We start from the raw sequence: 15,724 nt of genomic DNA, 5'->3' as shown, positions 1-15,724 counted from the left end.
AACGAAGAGATTCAGCTTTAACTAGTGTAAAAGGGGAAATATGAATAACAAGGAGGAAAATGTAGATGGCATTTAAACAATTGTTCTAAGTAGGAAAAAAGAACAATTTTTTTTTTGAAAATGATACAGATTCTGACCTTGAGAATGTATCAATTTATAAATAGATTCATCACCTACTGAAAAAGAGTTCGCATTCAACAGCTTTGAAATATTTGAATTAATAATATTTTAAACTTTTGAGATTCAATATAAATCGAAATGAAGGAAAATGCAGTAAAAATGATAAGGATATAATAGCAGGTTTTTTTTTCCTGAAGAACAAAACAACTCACGTACGTAAAAAAAATATTCTTCGAAAAAATAAAAAGTACGCAATACAAAGGTACTGGAAATTTTTCATGAATGTAAATATGAACAAATTCATGTTTTATGAATTAAATTCTATATTTAAAAAGAACTTGATAAAATAAATAAATCTACATGTATAAAAGAATATTACAGAATACGGATTGGTAGATATTGCCCCACATAATAACGCTTCACAATTTTGATAACTCTCTTGAACTAAAATTAAATTGATTAATTTATAAACAAAATAAGTAATCAAATTAAATGAAAGTAACGAATTTAATTTGTCTCATTTAAAAAAGAATTAAACGCTATTTTTTCACTGATTGAAAAAAAAACCCCAAAAGCATTATTTATAAATATAGCAGAAATTAAAAGGAATGAAAGACAAGGGTATGAGTTATCTAACTTTGTGAGGCGTAGGGCTTAATACCTTAAAAATCAATATTCCCTGAGTAAGCTGCCACTAACAAGACTAAGGAACAAAAAGCAACATTGCCATACATAGGTAAGCCATACAGTTAAAAAGATTCAGCGATAAAAATTATCCATTATAGACTAGAAAAATAAATTTATTCGGTTCCCGTAAACATGATGCCTAAATAAAGTAACAATATAGTCACGTCCCTGACAAAAGTTCTTGGGAATCGAATTTAGAAATAAAGCATGGACATGTTATACACTGACAGAAAAAACGTACTACAAGTCTCGTTCTACCACTGTGCTGAGATCCAAAAAAAAAGTATAAGTAGCCAACCATAGACAATGAGACATTTATAAGAATCATTGGTTGTACAAGCGGGTCTCTTGCTATACTACACTGAACACTGTTGGAGATAAAACAATACATTGACTAAAAAAATATTGTTCGATATGTACAACTAAAAAAAATAAGTGAGATAATTTAGTGAAAGAGGATTTGTAACCTCCATGATACATGAATCATAAATTAACTGAAGATGCGTAACCTCGATGACACATGAATCATAAATCAAGACGATATTTGTTTGATGGTGATATGTGTATATCATATGACGTCATTGCAAGATATCTGGTGTATATTTTCAGAGTTTCGGATTGAGGACCAAAATATACAACTTATATCCAAATACCCATGGATATATGTAGTCTCGTATCTCTTGGTTCAACAAACTTCGACAAGATTTGGAACATGTCTTCTTTTTTGCTGCAAGAAAATTAATCCCAGGGAAACTCAAAACTGACTATCTTGGCTCCTGTAATCATTCATTCCTTTCATCTCTATCTTATGTTTCATTCGCACTACAACACTCTACTAAGCCATGTTTCTAAAAATGTCAGATGGTACATGTGACGCGTGTGACAATGGTTATTACATTAAGACAGCTACACACCAGAACAAAAATAAAATAAGCATCACAGACTTAAAAGTTTTTGTTTCTATCATCATTCAATGGTCACGCCATATTTGGGCCGTTGAGAACATTGGAAGAACTGAAATGAGGAAAGTCTGATAACGTTGTATTGGTAGTCATATTGGATATATTGCTGCTCATCAGATGAGCGAAAGCGCTACGGTCGGACTTGTAGGACACACCATTGTCTCTATACTCAAATTTCTTGTTAGCTTCTGAGGGTCCCCAAGACTTCAATGGTTTGACACCTTCACGTAATAACTGAGTAACAAGAAAAAAAGGAAACATCAATAAAAAGAAGTTTTAATTTTTTTTTTTTTACTGAGATTGTATTATTTAAGACTTTCCTTAGATCTTTGAAAGTTTGGGGGTGTTATATTTACCTTCCATCCTCCATCTTTACAGTACTTGGCCAGGAACCACAAGGGTATAACGATAATAGGAAACATTACGATTAGCCAGCCAAGTGCTTTTGCCCATTCAGGATATGTCTGTCCGTCAAGATCGGGCTCGGAATACATAACAATATTCATTAAGACAGTGACCTACATAAATAAAACAAATTTAATACATCACAAATATATTTTTATTCTCTTTTACAATTTTGTTAATTTTGAATGTATTTTCTGTTTGAGAAAAGAAGCTTACAACAAAGGCCTACTTACACCTATAACAAGCAGTGATATAAATTTCCAACAAATTTCCCAATACTTCTTTGGTCTGCTTCCAAGCATGGCATAAATATTGTCCGAAAATCTGTTATATCCTAGAAAAGGCAAAATAAAATGTTATCCCTTTAATCACTTTGAACTAAACCTTTCTTTAAGTAACCGTTTAATATTATTTTCATTCGCCTAATTCATAGAAGAACCGGTTTAAAAAAGAGTTTTATACCGTAGATCCAGCTGATCGCCATTAATTCAAAGAGTCCGACAACAAGCAGAGGAAAGCCGCCGACACTGAAGTCTACCAAGTTCAGCAGATAAATTCCACCCTGTAATGAATTTAACGTTAGTAAAATTTGATTTTTGTGACTAGCATTACACAAAGAATCTGTATTCAAACATGCGGAAAGAGGTGCTGGTTCATTTAATTCATATGCATTTACTCTCTGTTAAATTTCTCAGTTTGTTTTATGTCGTAAAGATTTTTTTTTTGAGTTCTGAAGCAGATCCTTTTAGCAAATGTACTGCAGCAAGTACGTATAAACTATCAAAACCTAGTTCTTAAGAAAGTAGAATTTTCGTCATCACCGATTAAAGTGACCCACACATAAAGCGGATGTCCTTCTTCCGTTAAACAATCCACATTACCTTGCAAACCATCGGAAGTCCCAGTAAGAAGCTACAAGCGGTAAATACAGTGCGGAATATGATGTTGGCTTTTCTGGGCTGAATCTGTTGAAATACGTCTGTAAGGGCGCTAAGTACACATTCCACAATGGAGAACTGAAATTTAACAAATAAGAAATTGAGATATTTTTAATATGAAACCAAATGCTAAGAATTCAAGAAATATTCAGTTTGTATATCTGGCTTATCATAAACTAGGCCTATATGTGAATTTTAAAAATATCTTTACGAGACCAAACGCTCAATACTGTAGAAAGTAGGTTTTTTGCATCTTTTACCTCAGACCCAAAACCAAGGGTTGCCATCATAATGAAGAAGAGAACCGCCCACATAGGCGCGACTGGAAGACGTGATAAGGCTTCGGGATATACAATAAAAGCCAGTCCAGGTCCTGCAGAATAAAATAGGAAGCAATTAAGGAAAGCTTTTAACAAAATTCTATATACCAACTGGAATCTGTATATTCGTACTAATGTTTCATGTTAATCATATTATCTTTTAACTTATTAAATAAAAGAATCAAAGTTACAAATCTCAAAATTATTCTTATGACCGTAATTTTAGTCTTGTTTATATGATGTTTGGCTATGGAAAAAGAGAGAAAAAATCGAGGGATTTCAGGGAAGTATGCACGAAATATACATGTATCATTCCATACTTTGAGTAAGTTTCTACTATGAAATGTCATCATCTTATTGTACTTTATTTTATGCAAACTTTCCTAAGCTAAATTTGTCAACGAACAACACCGTATGAATGACGTATAAATGGTCCTAAGACAGTTTTTATTCTTTCGAATTAACTAATGTGGTGCTGACCTCCTTGTGCGACTTCTGAAACGGGTACATTCTTTTCCTGTGCCATGAAACCCAGAATAGAGAAGATGACAAAACCAGCAAAGACGCTTGTACCACAGTTGATGATGCAAACAATCAGTGCGTCACGATAACAGTTGTTTTTGAATTTGTTGTAACTAGACATGGCAATCAGTCCCCCTGAGCATGCGCTGAGTGAGTAAAAGATCTGTGTACAGGCGTCGCTCCAAACACGTGGTTCCAAAAGCTTTGCAAAGTCTGGTTTTAGGTAGTATATTATACCATCAGCTGCTCCTGGAAGTGTTACACCTCTGAACATAAGAACGACCAGCATGACGTAGGGGAAAATGGCGGTGAAATACACAACCTGCAAGATTGAAGCATAACTTGAATAGAAAAGATGATTAAAAGCCTCATACTTTTTTTTTTTATACATTATTGACTAGAAAATTGCTATGTGCATGGACTTAATACCATGATGTGAACTTTCTGCTCTGAAATTTGAGTGTTATTTTACAAGTAATTGAGATAAAATGTTATTGCCATCAGCCAATATTGCTTGGGCGATAAAAGAAGGGTAGAAGCATTTAGAACTAAATCAATCTTCGAACATGGTTTCAAGTAAGATTTCTCATTGATGCTGAAGACCTCGTGCCAAAAACACACACTCAGAGAGAAGATAATGACCCTCGAGTCTAGGAAACCATTATACACTGATTGGTGATGCTAAATTATGTTTTTTTCAGAGTGAAGACACATTCTGTTAGAAGAGATGGGACCATATGGCAAATTGCCTCGGACATTGGCAGGGAAAACATGCTTATTTTGAGCTCGTTCTGAGGTTAATTACTCATCGGGAATAATCAATACTGATTTCCTCAACACACGCACCTTTCCGAGTGATTGTATTCCTTTCAAGAGAGTTAGGTACACAATTATCCATGCTGCTAGCAGAGTTAAAACCAGATATGGCTGAACTGATCCGATCTCATCCAATCCTGAGGATTTTCCAAGGACGTGGCGGCTGCAAAAAAGCAAAATAAACACAAGGTCAAGATTCGGCAGTTCAGAGGTTAATGTCCTGAAAAATCAATATACCTTTTAAACGTAACATCAGCAATTGATAGGCTGGGTTACTTAGTGTCCAATTTTGAGGTCTGATTGATACTTTAAAACAATCACTTTGTTTTAATTATCTCTATACACTGATATTTGCTTATAAATTTAATATAAAATTTCACTAGAGACTAAGCTCAGAAAGTCATAGATTAAATGTACAAATGCATGCCGATGTGTGTAGGTAAGTGTAATAAAATATAAATAACACACACATAAAATATGTGTATATGTATGTGTAGGACACACGTGTGGGATCCCTTGGGTCAAACTCAAACATAGGGCTTACTTGTAATACTCCTCACTGGGGGTTGTAATTAGACTGTGGTGGATTGTGGTGGTGTTTTCTATACCCGTCAAATCCCCAAAAGTCGAGTTTTGAGTGCTGTTTCCTAAAACATGCAATAAAATTTAGTTATCCTTGAATATTCGTGTAATATAGTTGTAATATTATGGAATGTTCTTGATAATCGAAGTATCTTTTTCAGCATCCTAGCTGATATTTTCACTACATGTAACATAATGTTGCGATAATATTTAATATTCAGTATTCTTCATGAGGGAATACTCGTTCATCATTATTGTATATAAACCAACAGTGTAAATATTTAAATGCCATTTCCGTGAACTTATATTCGATCTGTAACATCCTGTCACTGACCCCTGTAAATCTCTTCCGGTAAAACTTCTCAGATTTTTCTTAATAATACGATAAATCTTGTCTAAATAATTATTTATGTAACCTTTGCAATCCGATTGTTGATTTTCTAAAGAACAAAGTATGACCTCTAAAGCTGTGACTCTTAAATCATTATGCTATAATACCTGATGAATATTTCATGATCTTTAACTCCCTATTGAGCCCCCTGATGCGCGCGGACATGCTTAGGAGGCTTAATTGAAAACACATCCTGGACAAAGAATGCCAGGCGTTCAGGGAAAAGAAGCGCCAAAAGAACTCGATCATTGACCACCTGTGTAGCGTTCTGGTCTGTTTGACCATGCAAGCGGTTTGTGGATGGAGTCAAAATTTTATAGTTCTATCATTTTATATAGCACTGATTGAAATAGAAATGTCTTAATTTGACAGAATCGTATAAAAGATTAATACTTTAATCAGCATGTTTATCTAAAAGTTATACGCGAATAAATATTTCATTTACAAGAATCAATATAATCAAGAAATTGCTTTCAATGCGGTGGTCGTGAACATCTATGCATTAATTAGGAATATGTTTACACATGTAGATATCACTCAAAGCATAAACATTTTAGCTCTATCTAAACTTTGGTTTCTGAGAAGAATCTTGTACAGAATGTTGCCTTGGTAACGTTCCTAAGTTTATACAGAGATGATTCATGACAGGAATTTTATTTTAGAAAACACGTTATTCACAGCATTGAGTAAAATTGGCTGCTGTTCTTAAGTTTGAAAAAAAATCAATGCGCATTGTTTCTGAGAAGTAAGTTCTGTAAATGAACTAGATGACTAAGAAGATAAAAATTTAATCTGCTTTAAAGTTTGTTTGTTTTTTTTTTCCTTTTCAAATTGGAATGTGAAATATACATAACAGAAAACGCATCTGAGAGTTTGCCAATATAAATAATTAAATATACACTGTATCTAAGTTAACAGAGTAATATGAGTAATAATTTAATTCTTGGCTTGGCTGAGCACACTAAAATTTTGCCAGTTTTATATATAAATCTATACCTATCGTTTTCTGGTTGCTATAATCATATTCTCGGCAGAAGGGTGTGTTCCACTCGTTATTGCATGAAGTCCAAGGAAGTTCCGAAGTGAATGAAGCGACCAAATAGTACAGAACATGGGATATAATAACATTATAATACAGCCCAATCAACCAAGAAACGATTACCATGGCATATCCAACACCTGTCAGACAAAAAATTCAGTGTTTAGTTATAAATAATTATTTACAATTTTCAAAATAACAAGCACAGAATTGAAATACCCCGGTAGTTGATGACATCATTGAACCAAATGGTGATGCAAGCACTGAATTTACCTTTGAACAAAGGGTTTATTCTCCAAACAGAGATAGGTCCCAGACTTGCGTACTGGCCAATGGCGACTTCAAGATAAAATAGGGGCAATCCCACCAACGCCAGCATAATAGTGTAAGGGATAAGAAATGCACCTGAAAAACATTGTTTACAAAATTTAATGGAATTCTTCAGGTATGAATGAACTTTAAAGGTGTGGGGTTATCAAATTGATATGCAAATCATTTGCAAACACTCTATCATTGCCCTAAGTAACGGCTTTTACGAACTTAACAACAGTAAATGAGTAATTGGTTCTTTTAAGTGTCTTATATCTTATTTTGAATGAACATGACAAAAAGTACAGGAGTTCTACCTCCTCCGTTTCTGTAACAGAGATATGGAAATCGCCAAACATTTCCCAAACCAACGGCATAACCGACACATGTCAGAAGAAATTCTAATTTCCCGCCCCACTGTGCTCGGTCATCTCCGGAGCTCTCGCTACTTTCGGTACTCCTCTGACTCAAATCGTCACCATCAGCAATCTCTTTCTGCATAAGGACAAAAAAATATAATAATGAAAATTTTATTCAAGTTTTTAGGATCTCACCGATGCTCATTGACTGAAAAGGAAATAAATTGTTTTCAAACACATTGTCCTGAACAATTCAAGTAGAAATACATGTAATTTAATTGTTTTCAAAGGCTTTTCAAAGGAATTTGAATGTAGAACTATTGGATAGACAGTTGCTATGTCATCAGTGACGTCACGGGTACTTTTAATTACCACTCGATGTAGCTTGATATCCTCAGAATTCCCCAACATTCCTAAACCAAAGTCATAGCTAGAACAAATTCACATGTTCTGCGGTCCAGACTGTATTAAGAAGAAAATTATAGATCCTGGCTCATACCAGTCAGTCAAAGGTGTCCAGACAACGGTAATCTACTTGCACCATCACCATAGCCTATTGATTTTGTATTTATTTAGAAAAACACGAAACGATCGATTTTCCAGATCAAGTCTGCATTATAAAGGATGTACGTCACGAAATTCACTTCTCAAACCTTTCAGTACACACAATTTCTCGTTAAACTTGATGGAACCAGATTATTCTGGCCTTGCTTCCGTATGAATGAATGGTTGTCTCCCTTGGGGGATTTGCACTTTCATAACACGGTGAATAAGTTTAATTACACTGCTTTTTTTTTAATTTCTTTTAAGAAGTACTAAAAAATGAATAATGAATCAATTAACACAATGTGGCGTTTTCATAAATGTTTGTACAATTAAGAAATTAATGAAACCCCTAATTTTTTCAAGAGCAATTTCTCAGCAGTAGAATTCATAAAACATCATCCCACGGTAAGGCTTAGCACTAGTGGGCGATATGATTTTCAGCATCCGTTTGTTTGACATTCAAAGAACAATAGAATTGAATAAAAACATTGATTGTGCTTTATCCTTTGCCAAAAGCATCGCGAAAGCATGTCGATCATTTGAAGTATCTTGCAAAAACGCTCCCATTTTCCTTTCAAGAATTTGATGCTATTTTTGGCTCTCTGACGCACGGAGGCAGACGGTATATCGATTCTGTTCTTCATCATACAGATGATAATTGACCAAAACATTATATCGATTTCGTAATTGCACAAGTCAAATTTGGTATACGTATATAAACATAAACAAAAGATGCATTAAACACGTGTACAAATGTGAGCAATATGTTTATTGTCTTAGTAAGTCAATCAACTTGCATATAGTAGCATCTTCAACATATTCAAATAAAGGGATCATAAACCAAACTATAGGGGGTATAACATTTTTTTTTTCTTTTTTAGTTTTACAGCTTTCACATACACGTGTTTCCAAGAATTTTCTGACTACTTCCTTTTAGTTTAACGTCAGCAGGAAGGAAAGGCGCGATGAGATCTAAATCTCTCGTATCCCCTTTTATGTACCCCTGAGTTTGGGCGCAAAAAGTTTAAATCCCAAGCAAAACCACGTTTTATTAAGAAGGATATGGGGGCCGCTTTTTAAAATATAGGATTGACCTGTAAGACATTCTTTTTATTGATAAGATGTAGTATTTGTCTCGAATAAACATATAAACATAATCAATTGCGTCACCCCAAGTGGGTTTTAAAGCAGCTAAACTAGATCGATCGATCCTGACTACCTAGAGCAAATCTCCATACATATTTAAAAATCATAATAAAATCGTAAATAAACTAATACTGGGGAAAAAATTAAATGAAAATTACAAATTTTGATTACAAATAATGAAATCTGAAAACCCAACCACAGATTATATATGATTTCCTCGTTTTGGTGGCAATTTTAAAAAACTTGTTCCTTGATAGAAAGAAATTTAAAAAAAAAAAGAAAAGAAAGAAAACATTGTTTACTCACCACAGCAACGACTTGAACTTCGTCTTCAAACATAAATTCCGATTCCGATCCATCTGGCGATGTTATGCTGCATGATGGAGCGACCGCTCCCTGGTCCGCTGTTGGATCAATTAAATCTCTCATTTCTTGATTTTTGATTAAGTCTTAAATTATATTGTTTGATTATATAAAAGTTCCTTTGTGAAATAAGAAGATAAATATTATTGTTTATAAATAATTCAGAAAGAATTTCAGTTAACGTGTTTCTTCCTCAACGATTCACACACTATGTTTGTAAATACTGGGAATAGTACTATATTATACCAAATGACCCTTGACCTTAGATCTGATTGGCTGAAAAATCTACGTCATGATTCATTCATAATACTTCATGAAAAATTTCCATTATCTGATTATTGATATTTCGAAATCCATGCCATTACTTCTCCAAAGAATACAGGTCGACGTTTTTTATAAATATTCTCACACAGAATGAAAACGCCACTCCCAAATTATTGCTATGCACAAGTGTGCATGAGCTATTATAGATACGGTAAAATCTCGTTTATTGCGGGGCAATGTCTGGTAGAGACATCTGGCAACATGCTTTCACATAAGACTAACATTAACATATTAAGCCCCCCCCCCCTTTAAAAAAAGAAAAATAATACACATGCATGTTATGTGATTGAATCCGAAATACTAAGGCATGGAAATAATGTGAATATAATAACATTAATAATGCAAATGATAGAGTATGACCAATATGAGACGTCTTTGGCACTCACCTATCAGGCCTGTAGTGTGCGGGGGGAGGGCCCGGGTCAACTTTTTCTGAGTAAAGTCTTTTTGCTGTAGTTTTATTATTTAAATTTTCATTTAGATGCCCCCCCCAAACTTTTTGTTGCAGAAAGGTTGAACACTGGCAAATTGCAGCATTTGGGGAAAAAATGTACCGAAAAGTTAGAGAAAGGTCCAATAAACACACACACACACACACACACACACACACACAGATATGAAATAGGATTTTTGAGTTTGGGCAGTTTTCTCTTTTCTTGCTTGTCATTTTTTTTTCGAGGTGCCCCCCCCCCTTTTGAAAATATATGTAACTTGTAAACCGAGCATGGTTCTAATTGTATTAAAATGCAAAATGCCTTTGTGAATTGCGCAAATATATTAATTAAATATATTTCTTTTTACAAGTGTCACAAAAATTCAAGGTATTTGATATTTCTTCACCACTAAATGCGCAACATACTATAATATAATACATTTTTCTGCATGGGAAAACTTGATATGTAAAGAAAAGTTTAATTTAACAACGAGTCAAATATTGTTAAAGTGGAAACCTTTTTTGATCCACAGAGCTATGATCTGAATTGCTTTGAAAAAGCAGAACATGGAGAAAATTTCATAAAAAATGTAATTTTTAGAGGTAAATATTTTAATTGGTCTTCTCTATTTCCTCCATTTCTGAATAACTTCCTACTGAAAAAATGCCCTTCGTTTCGATTGGAATAACATTCGGTGTCACGTGGAAATAAATTATATCATGGAAATTAATATTATTATTATATTATAGTTCAGGAAGAGATCTCGAGTTTTAATTGTTCATTTTAGAGCCGTAGATGAACAATGGAAACTTAATAAGTATTTAAATCGTAATACGTATTTACATCGATTTGGAAGGCGTCCGAGTTACACAAAGTGGCGATTGATAACATTTCTATAACTGAAAATAAGACTATTTCAGATAAAATCCCGGGTCATGATAATTGTGGATTTATTATACATGTACTATTTTTGTTTTCATAATGAAGTTGTACTGAAATGAATTACATGTTCGGTTTCTCGATCCGAAAACATATTCTGATTTATAGTTTTAGTACCTGCGCACGAACCTTTGCAGTCGTCACATGCTTAGGATGCTAGATATTTATTAATTCCCATTTTCTTGAGTAAAAATTTAGAACATGGAACAGGAATACCCCCTTTTCACTATTTAATAGTTTCTGCGTGTAACAAGTTGTACTTTTGGGTGCCGGATACAAATGAAATATGTACCTTCTCGGTTCCAGTTTTCAGTTCTATATATACACTTGTATTATAAATACATTGTAATGTCGTGACATGCAGTGCACTTTACACAACGACAATATAGATTTCTTCTTTTCGGTATTCTTTGCAAAATTAAAGTGCATGAGTTAAACACAATAGTAGCGATTATATGCATGTATTTATTCTGAAATTCCATTTATATTTAAAAAAAAAAAAACAGAATCGAAATTTCAAACTACTGCTAACTTCAACTGCAAATAATGAATTAATTTTTTTGTTTTGTTTTTCGCATGTTATTATACACACAGGACAACACAACAAAAGCTCGAAATCAGGTATTGAAAAAATTTCAAACTCACTCATTACTTAATACATGACTTCTATTTTTTTGATTTTGGGCGACATATTGCCACCTGCTAGAGATATTTGAAAAGATTACCTTCTAATACATTCGTTGCAAGAAACGTGTGACTATTTGTAAGTGGAATTCATTTATTTATCCTCTTGGAGTTTTAATTGTACTCATTTCATATACTTTAGTTATGTATGTATTGTTGTTTTTATCACTAAATATTTTTTCAATATTTTTTCTCAAATAAATAATTATTTTATATAAATTGTAAAAAAATAATTTCTCGTTAAATTAAAAAATAGAATATTTGTAAAATTAAGAGGTTTTAAATTTTAAAGGTATATTTAAAAAATAATTCACGATACTTTTCTTTTAAGAAAACAAGAGTTGTCTCCAATTATTTGTAGTGAAACGTTTTGGATATGGACTTGGCTCATTTGAACATTATTTTACTATGTAATAACGCGTAAATAGATTAAGCAGCAGGTTTTGTCTATATAAGCCCTCTCCATAGGTAAAATATTAGCAGTCTGATTAAAACCAGCCCCCCTTCTCCTTTCACTCGTCAGGAGTGAAAGGAGAAGGGGAGCTGGTTTTAATCAGACTGAAATATTAGGAACTTGAATCCACGAGATTGTAATGTGTTATAAAAAAAAAAATAGTAACAATTTTATAGTACTCCATTTTTTAGTAATTTTAAACCAAACTGATTTAAGAAAAGATACTCGATTTGTCCAGTACATCATTACAATAAAACCAGATCCTAATTCCAGATTCTCTATCGCATGAAAAGGCCATAAAAATAAATGTACAGTGTAAGTAATAATGACAGGGTACCAGAAAAACGAGATAACTATTTTTTTTAACCTTATGAAGGGATTTGACACCTAGGTGCTAGTCCGGAACTGGGCTTAGATTCGGGAGGGGGTCGATCGTTCTTCCTACTGTGAATGTTAGGAATTGTTTAAAAAAAAAAAAAAGGATATCAGACGAAACTTCTCCAATATATTTATTTACATAAATTAGTAGGATGTGAAATATCCCTATCTTTCAGTGTGTTAAATTGACAAGTAATAAGTCTTAGTATTTCAGTTTAATTTTCAACAAAAAATAAGCATAGAAAACTGGAAAAACTTTGAAAACAGACGGATAACATTCCATGGTAATCTACAGTTAAAATAAATATGTTAAAAAGTGAAATATACAAATTGGAAAAATATATAGAAATGGAAAATATCAGATGCATTTATTTTTTTTATTAAAAGATTCTTATATGGAAGAGTTATTTTCCAAGGGTTAAAATACTCTGGTGCTATTTCAGAAATAATGAGCATTAATTTTTTTCAGACTTTTGAAAAAATGCAGTGAAAGTTTTCAACTTTGAACTGTTCTGAAAACAACAGATGATAAATCGCTTTTCAAGATGTGTCTCTTTTAACTCAGAGCAATAATTTATTGCAACCAAAATTCTAAAAGTTTGGGCTACTTGATGTTTTGAAACATATTACATATAATGCAAAGATTTTAAGGTCCCAAACTTTAGATAACTCTGCTTTCACTTTGGATCTAACCAGGTTACAACATGTTCATATATACAACAGTTGATTTGTGACCAAACAGTTACGGTAACCTCTTGAATGAAATAACAAAGAAGGCTCGATAATAAGCACTAAACCAAATCAAAGCAATACTTCTAACGGAGATTACGTCATAACATGGAGGTATCCCAAACTACCTTAACTCATACCGGACTTATGACGGAATAAGAAAAATAACTATTATAATATAACACAGGTATATATTATTTAAAATACATAAAGAAAAAAGTGAGAGAGAATTTGTTTACATATAAAAACATTTATCAAATTCAGTGGCGCAAAGCGAATTCTGTTCAGTTTTGTGTGTTATATAATGCATCCTAAAGAGTGTTTGATCCTCTGGTTATCGTGTTCCTTTGTGCTTATTCGTTTTAAACTGTGACCCATATGATATAATTCACATGTATGGAAAGGGCCGCGTATTAAGTTTTTAGAACTTTTGCCCAATCCCAAATGTAAAATTATGTTCAATCTAGTGGTGCAAAGTAAGTGAAATAAAGTAAATGTTCCTGTTATTATTTGCGACGAATTAATCAAATCCCCCCACCCCGTTATGTTTGTGCGCGTTTTCAATTTAGTCCCACGTAATGTTCGGGTACGTTTTATCTAGGCTGATTTGAAAAAAAGAAATCTTGGTGAGAAAGACTGAACCTATTTAACCCCCCCCCCCCCGTGCCCAACAAAATCGGATTTTCAAGTTTGGGATTTGTTTTTAAAATTATCCCTTGACCCCCCCCCCTTCCAAAATTGTTTGATCGGCCACTGTCCATATGATGTCATAAACATTTAATTGATTAATGAAATCAAATCCTTTGAATGATGTCATTTTTATGACTATAAAGTCTGTGTTTTATATTTTGGCTTTTTTGTTTTTTGCGAATAGGTAGGTTTTTGAATGATGGGTGGACGCTAAACAGAAAAAAAAAACTTGGAATGGCCTAAATTAAATTAATGACTGTGACACTTCGTCAATGAGGTTTAAATTTTCCACTATGTCAAAGGTCTCAAAGAGGAGGACTTTCTTTTTAAATCGGGGCTTCCGGATAATCAATCGAAATAGAGTACACATCCAGAATCATTTTATTTTTTGTACCGAAATTCCTAACTATTTTGATCAATATATTTGTGTTGATTTTTGTTTGATTCAATCAAAATCAATGAAAGCGTGCAATTGATGTCGCCAGGTTCTATAAAAGTTAATGAAGCTGTTAAACTTGAATATTTTGTGTTTTCATTTAGTACCTGTGCCAGCTTCTTGGGCACAAACACTTTTCTGTCTAGGTCGAAGATGAAGTTTCTCAGCAACCTTCAAGTTAGTCAATTTGAAAAATATGATACTGTCGCCACGTTACTTAAGTTTTTATATATTATTCAATGGAATATATTTAATCATTAATAGCATATTACGGTGTGTGTATGTGTGTGTGTGTGAGAGAGAGAGAGAGGGTGTGTGTGTGTGTGTGTGGAATTTGTTTTCATAATTTCGAAATTATGATGTCTAATTTGAATAAAATCTTTTAAATGTCATCTTTTTTGACATCATTAAAAATTTGATGCCAATTTAAGCGCTTGAAGTTGTCGCCAAAAACACATGTGACTGTGTACATTGACTGTACTTGTTTACCGATAAAGTCTGTTTTGTTATATTGTTGCAATGTTTAATAATTGCTTTTGGTGAAGAAAATCAAATTGGGTAAAATATACGTATACTATGATTTACTCTTAAACAGTTAAATGCGAAATTTCTGTCCACCATTTAAAGAATGTAACCCTCGATCGTGTCTTGCAAAAATAAAATAAAAAAAAAAACAAACTTTAGAGACACTAATGATACATTTAATAATTAAGTTGAACGGTCTGATTTATTTTCTCAGGATCTATCATCAAGTCATCACCAAATTACAGACCCTTCATGTACTAAACGCTTGGAGTAATGGAATTTTCATTAAAAATTATGACTATTACGACAAGGTAACAAGTGTTACATTAGCGAAAAAAATGATAAAATGTTGTCCTACTTTAAACATTCAAAGAAAAAAAATTCACCATACTTAACAGCTGCTTAACTTGAAATGACTTTCGAAACTTACATATGCATTACGAAAGTACATATATTAAGGCAAAGCTTCATTTTCACAACAATTTTGTTAAAGTATATAAGGATCTTAATTTTTATGTCGTTAAATTTCCTCAACATATGCACCTTTATTTTTTATTGGTTTTGGGTGTACTAGCATTTTCCGGAATGAGATAGCTGCAATAATGTAGCCCTCTCCGGTTTTTTAA

At 33.0% G+C, this 15,724-nt stretch overlaps 1 protein-coding gene across 1 annotated transcript; it reads right to left on the bottom strand.

Annotated features, from left to right (window-relative positions):
- Positions 1-1,744: 1,744 nt before the first annotated feature.
- Positions 1,745-9,602, bottom strand: LOC133175613 (sodium- and chloride-dependent glycine transporter 1-like). The gene is made up of 13 exons (XM_061310724.1): positions 9,449-9,602; positions 7,409-7,586; positions 7,056-7,187; positions 6,740-6,922; positions 5,315-5,417; positions 4,801-4,933; positions 3,913-4,276; positions 3,373-3,485; positions 3,056-3,190; positions 2,637-2,736; positions 2,408-2,508; positions 2,126-2,287; positions 1,745-2,003 (listed from the first exon to the last, which is right to left on the bottom strand). The coding sequence occupies exons 1-13, from the start codon at positions 9,569-9,571 to the stop codon at positions 1,785-1,787; spliced, it is 2,046 nt and encodes a 681-aa protein (XP_061166708.1). The 5' UTR covers positions 9,572-9,602; the 3' UTR covers positions 1,745-1,784.
- Between the last annotated feature and the right edge of the window lie 6,122 nt (positions 9,603-15,724).

The sequence above is a fragment of the Saccostrea echinata genome, unplaced genomic scaffold (genome assembly GCF_033153115.1).
Source record: "Saccostrea echinata isolate AGI-Se365-2 ecotype Australia unplaced genomic scaffold, CSIRO_AGI_Sech_v1 ptg000064l, whole genome shotgun sequence".
NCBI classification, from domain to species: domain Eukaryota; kingdom Metazoa; phylum Mollusca; class Bivalvia; order Ostreida; family Ostreidae; genus Saccostrea; species Saccostrea echinata.
Note: the sequence above shows the minus strand (reverse complement) of the source record. Positions and strands in the feature narration are given on the sequence as shown.